This window comes from Hylaeus anthracinus, unplaced genomic scaffold, assembly GCF_026225885.1.
Source record: "Hylaeus anthracinus isolate JK02 unplaced genomic scaffold, UHH_iyHylAnth1.0_haploid 1, whole genome shotgun sequence".
Classification (NCBI taxonomy): domain Eukaryota; kingdom Metazoa; phylum Arthropoda; class Insecta; order Hymenoptera; family Colletidae; genus Hylaeus; species Hylaeus anthracinus.
Window position 1 is genome coordinate 30,394 of NW_026533255.1, and position 16,326 is coordinate 46,719.

The following is a 16,326-nucleotide window of genomic DNA, read 5'->3' on the forward strand; positions in this document are numbered from 1 at the left end:
AAAATGAAAGAACTTTTTATTCACCCTAATAACTTTACACTTTACACCAAAACTCAATCGCCTTAACGACATTCATCGAGTATCGGCAGCAACTCATCCGAACTGCGATCTTTTACGAACTCGTCCGAACGAGTTACGAGTTACGAGCCGGGCGAGGCAGTCGAGCAGCTCGAGTCTTATCGGGCCCGGGCCGCCCGTCTCGGGGACCCGCTCGAGCCCGCTTGACCTTATCTTAGCCCGATCGATCGAGCGGGGCCCGATACTCGAGTCGGGCTTGCACACTCCTACTCGTTACACAGTTCAATATATATTATTCATTACTAAATACCAGTGAGTGTTATTTAACCACCAGCCTAGAACACGGCAGTTTATATAGGCCTGCCTATGTCAACAAAGCCTATATTGGTGACCCCGAAGTGATTTCTTCTGATCTGGGCTTTTTCTGTGCAAAAATGTCTTCGCAACCGCGACACAAGTTACTGAATCAACCGATCCATGTTTTTCCGATCGCCGGCAGCGCATTGGAACGTGCATTTCTTCCTGCTGAATTCTCCTTCGAGTCTCACCGCACTGGATAGTGCACCCGTTCCTGATCAGCGCACTGGATAGTGCACCCGTTCCTGATCAGCGCACTGGACGTGCACTTCTTTCTGCCGAATTCTCCTTCGAGTCTCAGAGCACTGGAAAATACACCCATTCCTGCTGAATTCTCCTTCGAGCTTCAGCGCACTGGAAACTTGCACTCGAACCCGCCCCAGTGCTTGCTAACCTCCAGCTCAGCGCAGAGTTTCGGCGTGGAACTTCCACCGGCTGCTGTTTCCTGGCCGATTCCCGAGGACTCACAGCTGCGCTTTCGAGGTATTTCCGTGCGATTCTCCGCCTAAAAGACATTTTTGCGCGGTTATGTTTCACACGTGGCATGTCTAAGCGTAGTGACGCCATCGTGTCACCTTCTCGCGTCATCCGTCGTTTGCAGCAGTTCGTGCGTGCGCATATGTGTCTGTCCGCCGTGATTATCGCGACGTAAGCGCGCCTTTTAAATAGTATTTCGCGTGACCGGGAAATCCGTTGCGCCCTCGTCACTAGCTATTCGTGTTCGTTTACTATTAAATGTAAACTGCGTGTACTCGCGTGTTTCCGCGCTGTTAATGTGTGCGGGACTTTCGCAGATTTGGGTCCAGTCGCCAATGCCGTGCGCCGACGGTTGACTTTGGGTAGTGACCTTGTTAATCACCCGATCGGCAGCTGGGCGCCCCGATCTTGCTAGCGCCAGAGGTCGTTCCGCCGTACAAATTTCAAACGGTGAGTGTTTCTTGTTTGTCCGTGTCCGACAACTCCGTTCCTCCTCCTTCCCATCAATTGGCTCGTACGCCTATCAGGGCAGGTTCACCGCAGCGAACGCGCAGCGGTCGTCCTTACGGTTCGGATATGCCGAACTTCCGATTCGGTGGCGGGCGGCGCACCTGAACAGTCGGTGTCGCAATCTCTGATCACCATTGATCCAGCCGTGGATCGTTCGGTCGACGAGTTCGTAACAAAACGCAAACTTGCGCTCTTCTAAAATCAGATGACGGCTGACTTCGCGCGTATTCTTGGCGAGCAACTAGCTGAGCACGCGCGAGCGTCGCAACCTTGCGACGTGCCTCAACCGAAGTCGCAAGCTCCGTCGTCTCTTGGTGTGTCGGTACCGAATCCAAATTTTGTTTGCTCAGTCTGTGCGATCGGACGATCTTGTACCTGTCGCTGTCACTATGTCAGCAGACCCGCGAGCTCCGCGAGACGCTGTCATCGCGCCCTCCCTTCTTGCATCCGATCCGTCTTTTGCCGGTCAGAGTTCTACTCAACTCACTGATCAGACCACTTCGGGACCTGCGGTAAATTACGCGATTTTTCGCGATATCGCCTTCCAGCCTTTCTGGAAGCACGACCCTACCACTTGGGTTGCGACCTTGGAAGCACAGTTCCAGCACCGTGGTATTATTTCTGACGAAGTCCGTTTCTGGAATCTTCTTAATAATCTCGGGAGCGAGATCACTCGTGAGGTGTCCGACGCGTTTAAAATTCTGTCGCCGGAAAACAAATATGCGGAACTTAAGAAAACACTTCTTATCAAGTACATGGAGATACCTGAGCAAAAACTTGACCGACTTTTCCGCAACTCTCGTATGGGAAATCGTAAGCCGTCGGAAATCGCAATCCTTACCGTTTGACGTGAACGCTTGCCAAGCAACATCCACCTGTTGATCGGTGATGAAATCAAACCGGAGAATGAGCAAAAGATTGTGGAACGCGCCGACGTATCCACAAGATCCTGAACAAAAACGCGCGATCGCTTAACGCTGTCAAAGCCGAACCCTCTTGCGATTCTGAATTATCTATACCATCGCTGCTTTCCAGGCTTGTTTCGCGTTTAGAAGCGGTTGAAAAGCGGATCAATCAGGCCCATTCGAGTGGTCCGCGCTCGAGATCGCGTGATCGTTCTTCTCGTCCTCCTGCGAAAGGCTCTCCGGCTTCTGGAAGGCTGTGTTTCTTCCATGCGCGCCATGGCGCGAATGCAATCAGGTGTACCAAACCCTGTAGCTGGTCTGAGCAAAAACCTGCTCATTCCAAATCCCCTCCGGGAAAATCTAAAACGGCTCCCCCAAAACGTTCGGGAAACGAGTAGCGCCGATTGCCAATGAGGCGAATCAATCGACCAACTCACCAGTTCGCCTCCAGGTCCGCGACAAGACTTCAGATAAATACTTTCTGATGGATACAGGAGCTGGGGTTTCCGTGATTCCTCCTCCTCACAATTTTATCGGCAAATCAGTCTTAAACTTTACGCGGCAAACGGTACTCGCAGTAACACTTACGGGTACTCTAGCATGCTACTAGATCTCGGTTTTCCCCAGAAAATCACCTGGAGATTTATCATTGCGGATGTTCCTTATCCGATAATCGGAGGCGACCTGCTTCGGGAACTTCACTTACTTCCCGATTTGAAACTGCGCCGACTGGTTGACGGCAGGTCCCAAGCTTACGTTTCGGTGGTTCCGAAATCGGTGACCAAATTTTCGGTCTCATTGACCCCGGTCACAAATACGCGCAGATTCTGCTCAAGATTCCGCAGGTAATCGGCATCTCCGAACCTGCGCCCTTGAAGGACCGTGGTGTTTACCACCACATCGTCACTACCAGCCCCCCGCGAGCTCAACGCGCTCGTCGTTTAACTCCGGACAAGCTCAAAGTCGCAAAGGCTGAATTTAAAAAACTTTGCGATCTTGAAATCTGCCGTCCTTCCAGCAGTCCTTGGGCTAGTCCGATTCACATGGTGAAGAAAAAGAACGGAGAATGGCGCGTGTGCAGCGATTATCGGTTGCTAAATTCAGCCACTGTCCCCGACAGGTATCCCGTTCCGCACCTGTTTGATTTTCCTTCCTTCCTTAATAATAGGAAAATCTTCACCTCTCTCGATCTGAAGAAAGCTTTTCATCAGATCCCTATCGCACCGTAGGATATTCCCAAGACCGCGTTAATTACGCCCTTTGGTCTTTTCGAATACATTGTCATGGGTTTCGGCTTTCGAAACGCGCCTTAAACTATTCAGAGGTACATTAACCTTGCTTTAGGTGATCTAGACTTCGTTTTCGCGTTTTTCGATGACATTCTCATTGCCTTCGCCAACCCTGAGGAGCATGAGCATCACCTTCAAATTGTTTTGGAGCGTCTCTAGCAGTTCCATCTGCAGCTCAATCTCGATAAATGTGTCTTCGGTGTTCCTGAGTTGTCCTTTATCAGCCACATCGTCAACTCTGACGGATTTAGGCCTTCCGACGACAAAGTTCTAGCGATTAAGGGTTTTTCAAAGCCTAAGACCGTCGAACAACTTCGCCGCTTTCTCGGCATGGTAAACTTTTACCGTCGCTGTATTCCGCATGCAGCCTCATCTCAGATTCCATTGAACGTGTTTCTGAAAGGATCCAAGAAGCTGCTTTTGCGAAGTGCAAGGAAGACATCGCTAATGCAGCTCTTATGGGTTTCCCTGATGGGTCTGCTGAAATTCGTCTTGTAACGGATGCTTCAGAAACAGCCACGGCCACAGCCCTCGAACAATTTTCAAATGGTTCTTGGCGCCCTCTTGCCTTCTTCTCCCGAGCATTTACCCCCGCTCAGAGAAAATATTCTACTTACGATCGCGAATTGACCGCGATTCACGATTCGCTTCGTCACTTCTATTACTATCTTCAGGCTGCCAACTTCGTGATCCTTACCGATCACAAACCCCTCGTTTACTCCCTGTTGCAAAGTCCTGAAAAATCTACGCCCAAACGTATCCGTCAACTTTCCTACATTGCACAATTCAACGTGCAAATTCAGCATGTAGCTGGGAAGGATAATCCGGTTGCTGATTTCCTCTCCAGAATTGACGCCTTCAGGCTGCCTTCGTTGTTCGACGTCGGCAGACTTAGCGAGGAGCAGCTCAAGGATGAGCAACTCAAGGAAATTCTTCACAATCCTACTCATCCTTTGAAGTTAAAGAAGTTAACTTGGGGACCCAATCACTCTCCCCTTTATTGTGACATTCACAACGAAGTAATTCGCTCGTACATTCCTGTGTCGTTTCGCAAGGAACTGTTCGACCTCTTCTACTCGAATTCTCATCCGAGTGCCAAAGTGACAGACAGGCTCATCCGCCAGCAATATGTCTGGCCCAAGATGAGTCGGGATATAGCTTCTTGGTGCAAGACATGCTTGCACTGCCAGCAATCCAAAGTCACCAGGCATACTACATTTTTGCCAGCGCACTTCGTTGCGCCTGACGGTCGCTTTTCACATGTCCATATCGACATTGTTGGCCCTCTTCTTGAGAATTACGGCTATCATTATCTCCTCACGATGATTGATAGGTTTTCTCGCTGACCAGAGGCAGTTCCTCTTGTAGAAATTTCCGCTGCTACTGTAGCACGTACATTCTACGACACTTATATTTCTCGTTTCGGGGCTCTTGCTGTCGTTACAACTGATCAGGGCGCGAAATTCGAATCGAGATTTTTCTCAACTCTTCTCGAGTTAGTCGGATGTCAACGCATCCGTACTTCAGCTTATCACCCTACTTCCAATGGAATGGTGGAGCGGTGGCATCGCTCTCAAAGCTGCACTCATGTGCCAGGCTGGCAACAACCAGTGGTCTCGTAGTCTTTCCACGGTTCTTCTCGGTCTCCGTACACATGTACGCCTCGACACCGATGCCGTCCCAGCTGATTTCGTCTATGGCACTCCCTTGAGATTGCCAGGAGAATTCTATGCTTTTGGTGAATTCCAAGACAACCCGTACAGTTTCCTTGAGGAACTTCGCGAATACATTCAACAGATTCAACCTGTTCCAGTCGCCCACAAAAACGCAACGAAACCGTTTGTATTCAAGGAGCTTTACTCTTGCTCTCATGTGTTCGTCTTGCTCAAGGTGAGAAAACCACTTCTCGAGAGACGGTACTCCGATCCTCACAAGGTCATTTCTCGCAACCTTGAGTCTCGTACTTTCACCATTGACCATTTTGGTAAACCGAAAGTCTGAGCTTCTTAAACCAGCTCATTTCCTCTCGGAAGACCTTTCCGAACAGAAAACCGACTCACAGGATCCTAAACCCGATTCTTCTCCTTTGGTAATTCTTTCCAAAGCTGTCGTAGCAAGCGAACCCGTCTCAACCCGAGATTTTCTGCCTCTGCAGCTACCCGATGACACACCGGGTCGAAGCGGGGATGGCACTGACCGATCACCTGCGAGTGTGCGACGCTCGCGCGATATAATCGGATCGCGAAACACAAACCTTGACGAACCTCAGCCGTCGTGTTCATGTGCGCCGCCGGTTTAACCGAAACTTTCTCGACCTATCCTTAAAACCGTAGGAATACGGTTAAATTCTCTAACACGATTGATATCCATTTAGTCAGTAAATACATCCGTCAACTTTCGGGCCATGGATCCAATCAACGATCTCATCAATGAGATAGAGATTTACAAGCTGATGCCAACAAGTTCTGCCGCCTGGAAGGACTGTTTCCTTGCAGACTTGTTCCTTTAAGAATGTATATTCTACATTTCTTCGTAATTATGTATGCGTTTTCTATAATGTTTAGAGTAAGCGTTCTTTATGTAATTACTATTTTGCGTCCACGATGCCTTGTACGTGTCATTGTTCTGACACTAATCGCTTGTATTACATTGTATAAGCGTCTCTCTCTGAAGTCAAATGACGGCTCAAAAACGCTTCCCCGTCATTGGGTGTGTGTGTGTGTGTGTGTGTGTGTGTGTGTGTGTGTGTGTGTAGGCACGTCCCTGCCTCTGAATACCGCATGGCGCATGCGCGCCCCACTACTCAGAGAGAGTGTTCTGGCGTAGCTGGAGAGGCACTGAACCAGATATCAGTGTGCAGAGAGAGAGTCTCCTACCGGCATCCATCTTGCACGCGTGTCTCCACGCGCTCGTTACACAGTTCAATACATATTATTCATTACTAAATACCAGTTAGTGTTATTTAACCGCCAGCCCAGAACACGGCAGTTTATATAGGCCTGCCTATACCAACAAAGCCTATACTAATCCTACTTATTGCTCCATCTACCTGTATCTCATCAAGGCGGGCGGCAAATTGAAATTAAAGAAAGTATACTTTCTTTATATATGTAATTTTTTTATACGTCAACATGCTTACAGATTTGTTTACGGTATTGTTTTCTTTAAAAAGCTGAGTGTACAAATCAATTTTTGACCTACTGTACGATTACTATCCAGGACGGTAGACAAACTCGGTGAAAACAAAATTGCTATTCTAATATGTTATAAAAGTAAAAATGTTTGGGTACTCCCATTTCACGTAAAGTGGTGAATAGCCCTTTCACATGAGCATATAGCACGACTGTCTTGAACCATAACGTGTTCGAAATCATGTACATTTATGAATTTAGTAACAAAGCTCCTATCCCTGATAGAACTTGCGTGGCCGTCTAAGGATTAACCCTTTGAGCAGTGAGTTTTAATGAAACTGAGTGTAACGATTAAACGATTAAATAGTAATGTACATATAAAACGATCAAGGTCAGATATAAATTAATAGGAGGAATACTGTTTTGACGCAAAATTCGAAACACACTCCAGCGTGTAAATCATCAAATACCTGTTATGACAATGTATATTATAAAATGAAACCAGCTCTTATTAACTGTATACATTACAAAGTTCGCATACGTTGGTACTGCTCAAAGAGTCAATGTATCTTCGAATTGGATAGCAAATAAAAAGACATACAGGGTGAGTCTTCTAACATGACGACCTTAAACAACTTGTAAGGTATTCGTTGTACGACAAAATGTTTCAAACAAAAGTTGCATAGTATCTAGGGGTGTACACAGTACTTTAATCTGTTTTTTATTACCTTACTTTTTTATTGAGATATTAAGGTCACCTTCAGTTGTTTAAATGGAATGTCTAATATTTTTTTTCGAATTCGAATAAATCATCAAATTTTGTGTAAAAAAGTATTACACAACGTGGGACTTGAAATGAATAATTACTGAGATATCTTCAAATTAATAATCTTCTATTAGGAAATACGGCAGGTTATGTCTGTAAACAAGTTCCCTGTTAGATGTTAGAAATCATCAATACGAAATGCCTATTTAGTATCTCAGTAAACACTAACGTCGTATTGAGAAAGGTGCTACATTTTTATTACGATGTTCAGTAACGGTGAAAAATACGATATGATAATTGTTTATGGCGCGTGTGAATAAAATGCTATAAAAGCTAAGATTTTGTACCAAGGTATAGTATCCTGATCGAGTATAGTATATAGTAGCTACTACATAATATAGTAGCCAAATTTGATGATTTATTCGAATTCGAAAAAAAATATTAGATATTTCATTTAAAAAAGTGAAGGTGACCCTAATATCTCAATAAAAAAGGTAATGTAATAAAAAAACAGATTAAAGTACTGTGTACACCCCTAGATACTATGCAACTTTTGTTTGAAACATTTTGTCGTACAACGAATACCTTACAAGTTATTTGAGGTCGTCGTATTAGAAGACTCATTCTGTATAAATGTTGCAGCCACTTGTAGTACATTTTATCGTACATAAATATTAGAAAAGCATTCATAAATTAAATAAACATCCAATAAGAAAGCGTAATGGCGTATAATTGTTTGAATCGTGTCTGTAATATTAATGCAGAGTGTTATAATTTAATGAAACTATTGTGTATTGTATTGAAATTTAATTGTGCGTGTTTATGCGTCAAGTATTTCCAATAATGAAAGCTTTGACTTGAAATGGTCCACGATAAACAAGGAACGGGACCGTTGTTGACTATGAACATGTTATACATTACTACTTAATAGTATTATTACTTTACTCTTCTACTATAATCATAATGGTGTACAACGCTAAACGCAATTTTAATAAAATTTAATTCTAATAAGACATTTGTTGTTCCATTGTTTTGCAAAATTTCTACGATCTTTTTTGTACTTACATCATTCGGTCGCCTGAAGCTGTCCATACTCCTCTCTGAACATATACTGCTAGTTTCACTGTCATCGCTGTGATCACCTTTCCCCCTTGGTGTTCTGGTATAGCTGTCGATATTATCAAACGTAAGTGCATCCGCTAACGCTGATTCCGCTTCGCGCGATTGTTGAAGCATCTTTTGTGCCATAACTGGCCTAGACTGAGGCCTGTCCGTAGGAGACATATGTAAACTCCTTCCCCTAAATATAAGAAAATACTCTTATTTATATAGATATATTTAATATTGCTTGTTATAGTGAAAATTCAATCATCATTAGTTAGTTTAAATATTTTTACTATAATGAATTTTGGACCTCCTCGATAATATCTATGTCTCTATTACTTTGTGTACAAAAATAGAAAATAACATAGATAATAAATTAATAACTAATATTTCACACGATTGATAAAAACATAGTGTACAGAAAATTAAATGTAATCACATAAATAAAGTGTTAAAAAAAAAAAAATGTGAAACTTAGATCTTGTTTAGACCAGATAATTATATTTTAAATGCTTATCGTGAATACGTTATGTTCATAAAAAATACACATATCATGTAATTTTAAAACTTATCATGACAAGATTATAGTCTATTCATTTGTTGAATCCTATCGTCTTAAAACAAAAAAAGTGCTTTCTTTTATGCTAAGTTTCGTATTTGTGTCCTGCAAAATGTATCTTACCCAGAAGAATCAATATATTTACTATAGTCAAAATGTTCAGATAAATTAATTGAAACATTGCTTGTTCGTATATTTTATAATTATTGAAGTTGTAATGTCCAAATAAATATAATACCGTATTTTTGTGGCAAAACTCCTATCCATTCCAAACCTTTGTGGGCTGGGTTCACGGCTATTGCCAGTGCTCCTGATTCCGTGACTGGGTAATCGCCTGGGTCTCGCTATTAAGGATTCTCCTTCGCGATTATACGTCGCATAACTCAGCCTAGACGACGGTGATCCTGATCGACTGCTGGCTGTTGCCATGAATAGATGAATTAAATTTCTATCTTATTTCCTTAAGTATGTCGAGAAACCGTTTTGTTCTACTTACGTTGAGATTGCGACACTCCGGCCATTCTCGTTCGCGTCCTTGCCGTTCTTTCTGGACTAGCAACTATAGCAGTGTCTGGTGACTTAGTTGGACGGGCTAAACGAAGTAATAATGTATACCATTTATATGGAAAATATCCATACCCCCCCCCTTCTTAACATTTAAGAGCAAATAAAAATTGCAGAAATATGTTCGCAGGTGGTTCACATAATTAACTACATAGAAGAAGAGCTTGAGTTTGATAGATAAAAGATATTTTGTGGGATAGATATTGGTTGTCTTACTTTAAAATTATTCTACTACATTCCATTTCAAATACTCTTGTGAACACATTTAGGTATTTATATACTTCTATGTGGTATACATGCATTTAGATATATTCCTATATGGGTATATATGTATATCGTACACATCGAAGAGTAACCAATACTATCAGATACTAATTTTGATTATAGCAAGGTAATATGCGTCGCTTGGTTAAAATATGCAAAAATAATCATTTAAATAATTACTACTCACGGAGAGATGCTTTCTGTCTGCTGATATTCGCATACATCATCCTCGCTTTCGCTCTTTGTGCGGCTTGCAAGTCTATAGCGCTAGTCGATCTAACGCCTGTGGTTGGACGATCTGAAGAAAAATTCGAAGGACACACATAAAGATACCGAAGAACTTAGCGTCACGTATATGCATTAGTGCAATATTCTAAATCGCGGTGATCTTTCCAAGCATCAAACAAGAACGTGACAATTACAATGATTATCAGTGGGTCTTTGTAGAACTGGGATACCAGACTGGCGATAAGACCGTGGTAAGGACGGAGTACGTCTGAGGGAGCCATGTGGTTGACCCGAAGTTTGATGCAAATTTTCCGTACTACCTTCACGTTTAATGTAAAGGGGAGTCACAAAAGCAGCATGAAAAAAAGTGAGAAGTGTTTTACACTGCATTGCTCTTCTGATAGCCTTTGTATTTATATGTACTCCAATTACTCTCTGCTAAAAGTACTGTCTCCTTAAAAGTACGCAAAAATTGAACAAAATTTACCTGTGGCGCTCATTACTGGTCTCGATGTTCTCGGACTGATACTCGCTGACCTTGTAACTACGTTTACACTGTTAATACTACCACTATTGCTAAGAGACATTAACGAACGTTTGTACGCAGTGTCAAGACTATTTAGCAACGCTTCTGCTTGCTCAGGAAAATGATCCTTAAATGCCCAATACGATCTGGAAACATACAAAATAGAGTTGTTTATATGTATTGCTTTTTAAAAAAAATGAATATTGATCCGAGTGCAAAATGTATTTACTTCCTAGCGAAAGCTCTAGCTTCCGAGTCCGAGTCTGCGATACCCTTTTTAATCGTGTCTTGCAATGTTTGTACATGTTTCTGCAGTATTTGGGTAGGCCACGTTTGTAGAATTAGATTTAGATATTCACATGAAGCTCGTCTTATGTCTTTACTTTTGTTACTTAAACAGGAGGAGATAATTGGCACGTAACGACTGCAGTGTGTATTTTGAAGAATAAACCTCACAGCCACGGCACCAGCAGTTGCGACAACCTGGATCAGCATAATTATCAATATAAGTTACTTTGTGTTGGTATATTTCCCGTCTGACTGTGCTGATAACAATTTATCACAAAAGAATGTTTAAATGATATGTATTCTTTCATAATACATCTGGAAATATGGTTTTCAATAATCAGTACAAATAATACAAGTAAATCTTAAATAAATTTTAGGGGGTTATTATCGTACATGCGAAAGAAAAAAGGGGTTTTTCGAGAATTTTTATTTTGAAGACATTAACGTTTCACAATTATTTGTTATGTGAAATAAAAATTCTTAAAAAATAATAGCCTCTTAAGGGGGTATTCTAGTCTAGAACTTTCAAAAAATCATTTTTTTTTCTTGTATTTTCTCAAAGTGTAAACCTTTCAAAATATATCTGTTAAAGGATTTTGTTGAATTTGGAAAATTAACGAAATTAGGGACATCTAAAGACAACGGTGTCCGCAACAAACGTCGAATTGTTATTTCGGTACCGTAATACCAGGTATATTTTTGCAAAATTGACGGTTTTGTGCTTTTAGTTAAGAACAGAGGACCTTCAGTCACTTTAGGTTGCTCATGTATATTTTCAAGCACTCAGTGCGTTTAGTTTAACTACAATCCCCAACCAAATCAGATACGAGTTCCGAGTTGAAATATTCAGTAAGTAAAGTTTTATACAAATTGTACATTTACACGTTTCTCGATCTAAAAAAAACAAAATTTCAAGGAAATCAACATAGCGTTGAAACAGATACATCTTATACCAGCACATCTACCAGAAAATTCAAGAATAAAGAAAATCTTGACGACGTTATCATCTTTAAGTTCGTTTGGATATTGCATTTTAAATTTCTTTTCAGTTTTTATAACACTTTTTCATTGGTAACGTGTAAAATGTGCAAAAGTGGCATTCACTTTTAACAAGCAAGTAAACGAGAAGTGGGTTTTAATCGTAATTGTAAGTATACGTATCTTCAGCACATGTGCCCTTATCGCCTGAATCGCGGTTTACAAAATCTGATTATTCTAAATATTGTTCTTTTAATATACTAAGGACAAAATAAATATAAAAAAATCGATATTCAAACTTTAAAGTGCTGCCATTCCTTGCATTTTCAGTATTTCATAATAATTCTAATTCGGGCCATAATGACGCTAATATTGATGAAGATGTTTCTTGATTTTTTTATTTCAAGATAAACAGAATGGTCGAAATCGTGACAACCACAAACATACTTTTTTCAGGAGGGACTGTACAAGATCACTTGTATATACTACGTTTAATTTTGATAATTTTTACCTGCAAACAATTTTGTATGTTCTTAACATGTAAATAAATATGTGTGCAAAACCTTTTATAAAAATTCCTTATAGATTAAACAAAAATTTTCAGAAGAGCTAAAAATTGACGCTCTAGACTAGAATACCCCCTTTAATAAGAAATGAAAATTACCAAAGAAAAGCTAATTTCTTACGAAACGCACCTTGGCACTATTTTGTATGAGGTTCATTAATGTGAGTAAAACCGCCTCTCCGAAACTAGCAAATTTATTTTTCAATTGTTGACTAAGATATGCTAGAGTAATACACGCCTCCCTTACAACTTGTGACCTAAGATCGCTGCAAGCAACTTCAAAAGGTCTTTGCACGTTTTTCAAACATTCTAGAAAGTTCTCGTAATTTACTCCTCCCGCGATAATGATAGATCTTAACTTCTTCATCTGTAAAATGAATTAAGTTTATTACACATGTCCACTGATACACGGATAGTCGTATATTTTGAGAACAGTTTAATTCTTCCAGCACATACACTTTCTGTTCTTTGTTTCCAATCTTTTTTATCATCACCAACGACGTCTTTTATAACTTTCATCTGTTCTTCGAGATCTTTTGCTGAAAACAACGTGACCGCTGGTACATCTTCAAACGCTGTAAGAAACGTCTCTTCGTCCACGGAACCTGCCTGACCTAAATACATTAATCATTAGTGCATACAACCCTATTAACATATTAACATAATACTACTTATAAAACAATGTCGATCTGCAATGTTGTCGGAACTGATTACGATAATTCTAAAACATTTTGGTTCTAAATCTATTTCCAAATATTTTTAACGCGCTTTACCTTGAATTTATGATTTTTATAAACAGATACAAATTCTAAATGTATATCATACGATACCTTATAACAATCCTAAATATTTTGAGAAACGTAATACATTATTACTAAATGAAGGTGACATAAAAAGCAGTGAAACAAATTATAGATGGTTAAGCATCTTATTAAATTTCACACTCCTATTAAATAAAGCGGAAACGAACAAAGATAAGCAATGATGTATAAAGATGTTCAACGAAAATATGCATGGCATATGACCAGTATTAGTTTCACCAAATTCGAATAATTTCTTATTTTTTGTATTTATACCATGATGGATGTCTATAGAAACATAAAAATAAAATAACATAAAGACGATAAGTTTCTAACATAATATACGCAACTTATTTCACAAACCATCATGATATAATACAAAACTAGTAAAGCCAATGGAATTTTAGATACCTGGTGTCGATTTTACAGACACGTTTCTTTTGGTGGTTGGTGCCCTTGGAACCATGGGTGCTGGGTTACCTGGTCGAGCTGTCATGCAAGCCAATAATTAGCATTCTCATCACCAAAATGTCAATAGCCATTTATGTCAACAGACATTTTATTGGCAAACGATGGAGAAACATCATTAATATTATTTAAAATGCTGAGCCGCAGTAAGGAGAAAGCGTAAGAGTTATAAGTTAGCACACTTCACACCTGTGCACTGGTTGTAGGAAGAACAGGTGCTTCCGTTAAAGTTAATCATAAAGTTTGCAACACTCATGTGAATGAAATTAAATAAGTCAAATACTTATGTTTCGGAGAAGTAAAGCATTCGTTTGTAGCACATACAGCGCCCTTTAATTTACATACAACATAATGGTAAAGTAAATGTAAATTTATGAATTAAAGGTTAATAACCAAGTATATCGCCTAGAAATTATAAATAAACTTGAATTAAAGTCTTAACAGGTATTCTCTAGTATCTATTTTATTTTTAATATTTCTAAGGAAAACTTCAAAAATATTCTAACGTACTATGCTTACAAATACAGTGACAATTTTACTATACTTCTGATCAACATTGAAGAACTAAAGGTTAAAAATTATTTTTGTGATACACCTGCTCGACTATATTATAATATACCATGCTCAAAATAAAGTAAAAATAAAGATTATGTTTGTATCTTTTGATCTTATTAATTTATACAAAATTACACATATTAGTAGTTTTATACAAAATATACATGTACCTATAGCAGAAGATGGAGTTTTAGCTGGTCCAAATTGTCCTCTTTTTGGAGGAACAGCTGTCCTTTTCACAGGAGCAGATTTAATCTACAACATTTAATTTTATTCCACTTTAATTCACAGGCCTAGACACATATCGTTTCAGTTTATTTATATCTAACACTTACCGCCCGGTCAGGTTCATCGGTACTTTTTCCAACTGAAATCAAAAATATCAAGTATAAGATTAGCGAAAGAATTTCTTTGCGTAAGAATACTTTTTTCTTCAAAGAGAAATAAATAGTTCACAGAATACATTTCATTGTAGGGCCAGCTCTATTTATGGGTCAAGTAGATACTAAATTCTATCCATGGGTTCAAATTTATCATACAACTCTTATCAATTCCTTCTATCACCTCGAAACCAATTTTTATAGTATGTACAATATATATATATATAAAACTCTCAAGATTAGAAAAATCATGTAACTTAATATTTGCAAGAAATGAAATAAGTTAGTGTCAAAATAAACATTATTGAATTTAATATTTAACAGTAAGTGCATAAATGATTTATGTCAACAATTATAAGCTTCTTATTTTTATAAGTAATCATTATGTAATTTTTTGTACAAATTGCCAAGACGATTTGTCTGAGTACATAAATTATCTGTTTGGTTAAATCATACAATAACGATATGAATTTTCTCATGTCTCTTGTAAATAGGCTAAGTTTCTTTATGCAAAATAGAATCTTTGCCAACCTACCTACAAAAATGTAACTTAAATAGGAATTCATTTTACTTTGCAAATATTGTAATATAAATTTTAATAAACTTTTAACTTTTCGGCAAATTTTATTTTACAGTCTTGATGATTCGGCTTTTTAGTTAAGTGCAGGGCCGGTTTTAGCAATATTAGCGCCCCGGGCAAGATTAACGTGGCGCCCCTTCAGAGGCTTAACATTTTTAAGAAAAGAAGACAAGGTAATAATATCAAACGATGAATCTGTAGCTAGATTGTAAAAATTGTTAAACTACAATATATAGCAGCTTTACTAATGTAAAGTAATTTAATACGATCCAACGGATAAGTTTTGGTTTCTTAAGTCATCTTTCTTAACGAAGTATTGTTTTTCTCCTTCTATCTTAATATATATATATCATGTTTCCTTTGTATTGCTTGGCAGTTTCTTGCTTTTTTGATTATCTGATACTCTTCCTTTTCTGTTTGTTGGTTCTTCTTATAATATCTTATTGATATCTTTTAGAAATGTGTTCAAGGTTTTATATACTTTAACCTTATGTAATTTTATTAACGCGATTGCTGACTTCCCCACTTTTTCAATTTCTTTTTGAAGTTTTGTCCATATTATGTTTCGTTCAACATTGTACAAACCACATTCAAATAAGACCTGGTCTATGTCTTCATCTTCCTGGCCACATGGACAAGTTGAATCTTCCACACTCCCTTTCCTTGCAAGCGATGCTCTTAGATTATAGTGGTTACACCTGATCCTACTGTTGATCTGTCTAATTTATCTTTGTATTTTATAAACCAAGGTTTATATCTTGCTCTCTTGTGATTTGGTCCTATTTCTCTCATAAAGAGAGCACCCTTCTCTCTTCCTATTTTCCTTGCCTTTTCTTTGAACTTATTCAAAAATTCTTTTAGATCTACTAAAATACCTTTTGCTGGGACTTTGTATTGTGTATCATGGATCCTTTCAGTTTGTTTTTTTACTTCTTAATCTACTAGTTCGTGTCCTGTGATATTACTGTGCCCCGGAATCCATCCTATTATTAATTTTCCAGTGTTTTTCCTATT

The 16,326-nt window shown here is 39.2% G+C and overlaps 1 protein-coding gene across 9 annotated transcripts in view; it reads right to left on the reverse strand.

Moving 5' to 3' along the window:
• Positions 1-16,326, reverse strand: part of LOC128896478 (CLIP-associating protein 1-A) — a 133,505-nt gene that overhangs the window by 18,147 nt on the left and 99,032 nt on the right. For 6 of the 9 annotated variants that reach the window (XM_054159843.1, XM_054159842.1, XM_054159847.1 and 3 more), the window contains 12 exons: positions 14,688-14,719; positions 14,523-14,607; positions 13,741-13,818; positions 12,986-13,143; positions 12,660-12,896; positions 10,928-11,181; positions 10,660-10,844; positions 10,367-10,492; positions 10,132-10,242; positions 9,613-9,708; positions 9,355-9,535; positions 8,519-8,753 (listed from right to left, as the gene is read on the reverse strand). In XM_054159843.1, coding sequence (XP_054015818.1) covers positions 8,519-8,753; positions 9,355-9,535; positions 9,613-9,708; positions 10,132-10,242; positions 10,367-10,492; positions 10,660-10,844; positions 10,928-11,181; positions 12,660-12,896; positions 12,986-13,143; positions 13,741-13,818; positions 14,523-14,607; positions 14,688-14,719 — 1,778 coding nt within the window. The remainder of the gene's footprint in view (positions 1-8,518; positions 8,754-9,354; positions 9,536-9,612; positions 9,709-10,131; positions 10,243-10,366; positions 10,493-10,659; positions 10,845-10,927; positions 11,182-12,659; positions 12,897-12,985; positions 13,144-13,740; positions 13,819-14,522; positions 14,608-14,687; positions 14,720-16,326) is intronic. The other 3 variants (XM_054159844.1, XM_054159848.1, XM_054159845.1) reach the window with 2 other exon arrangements.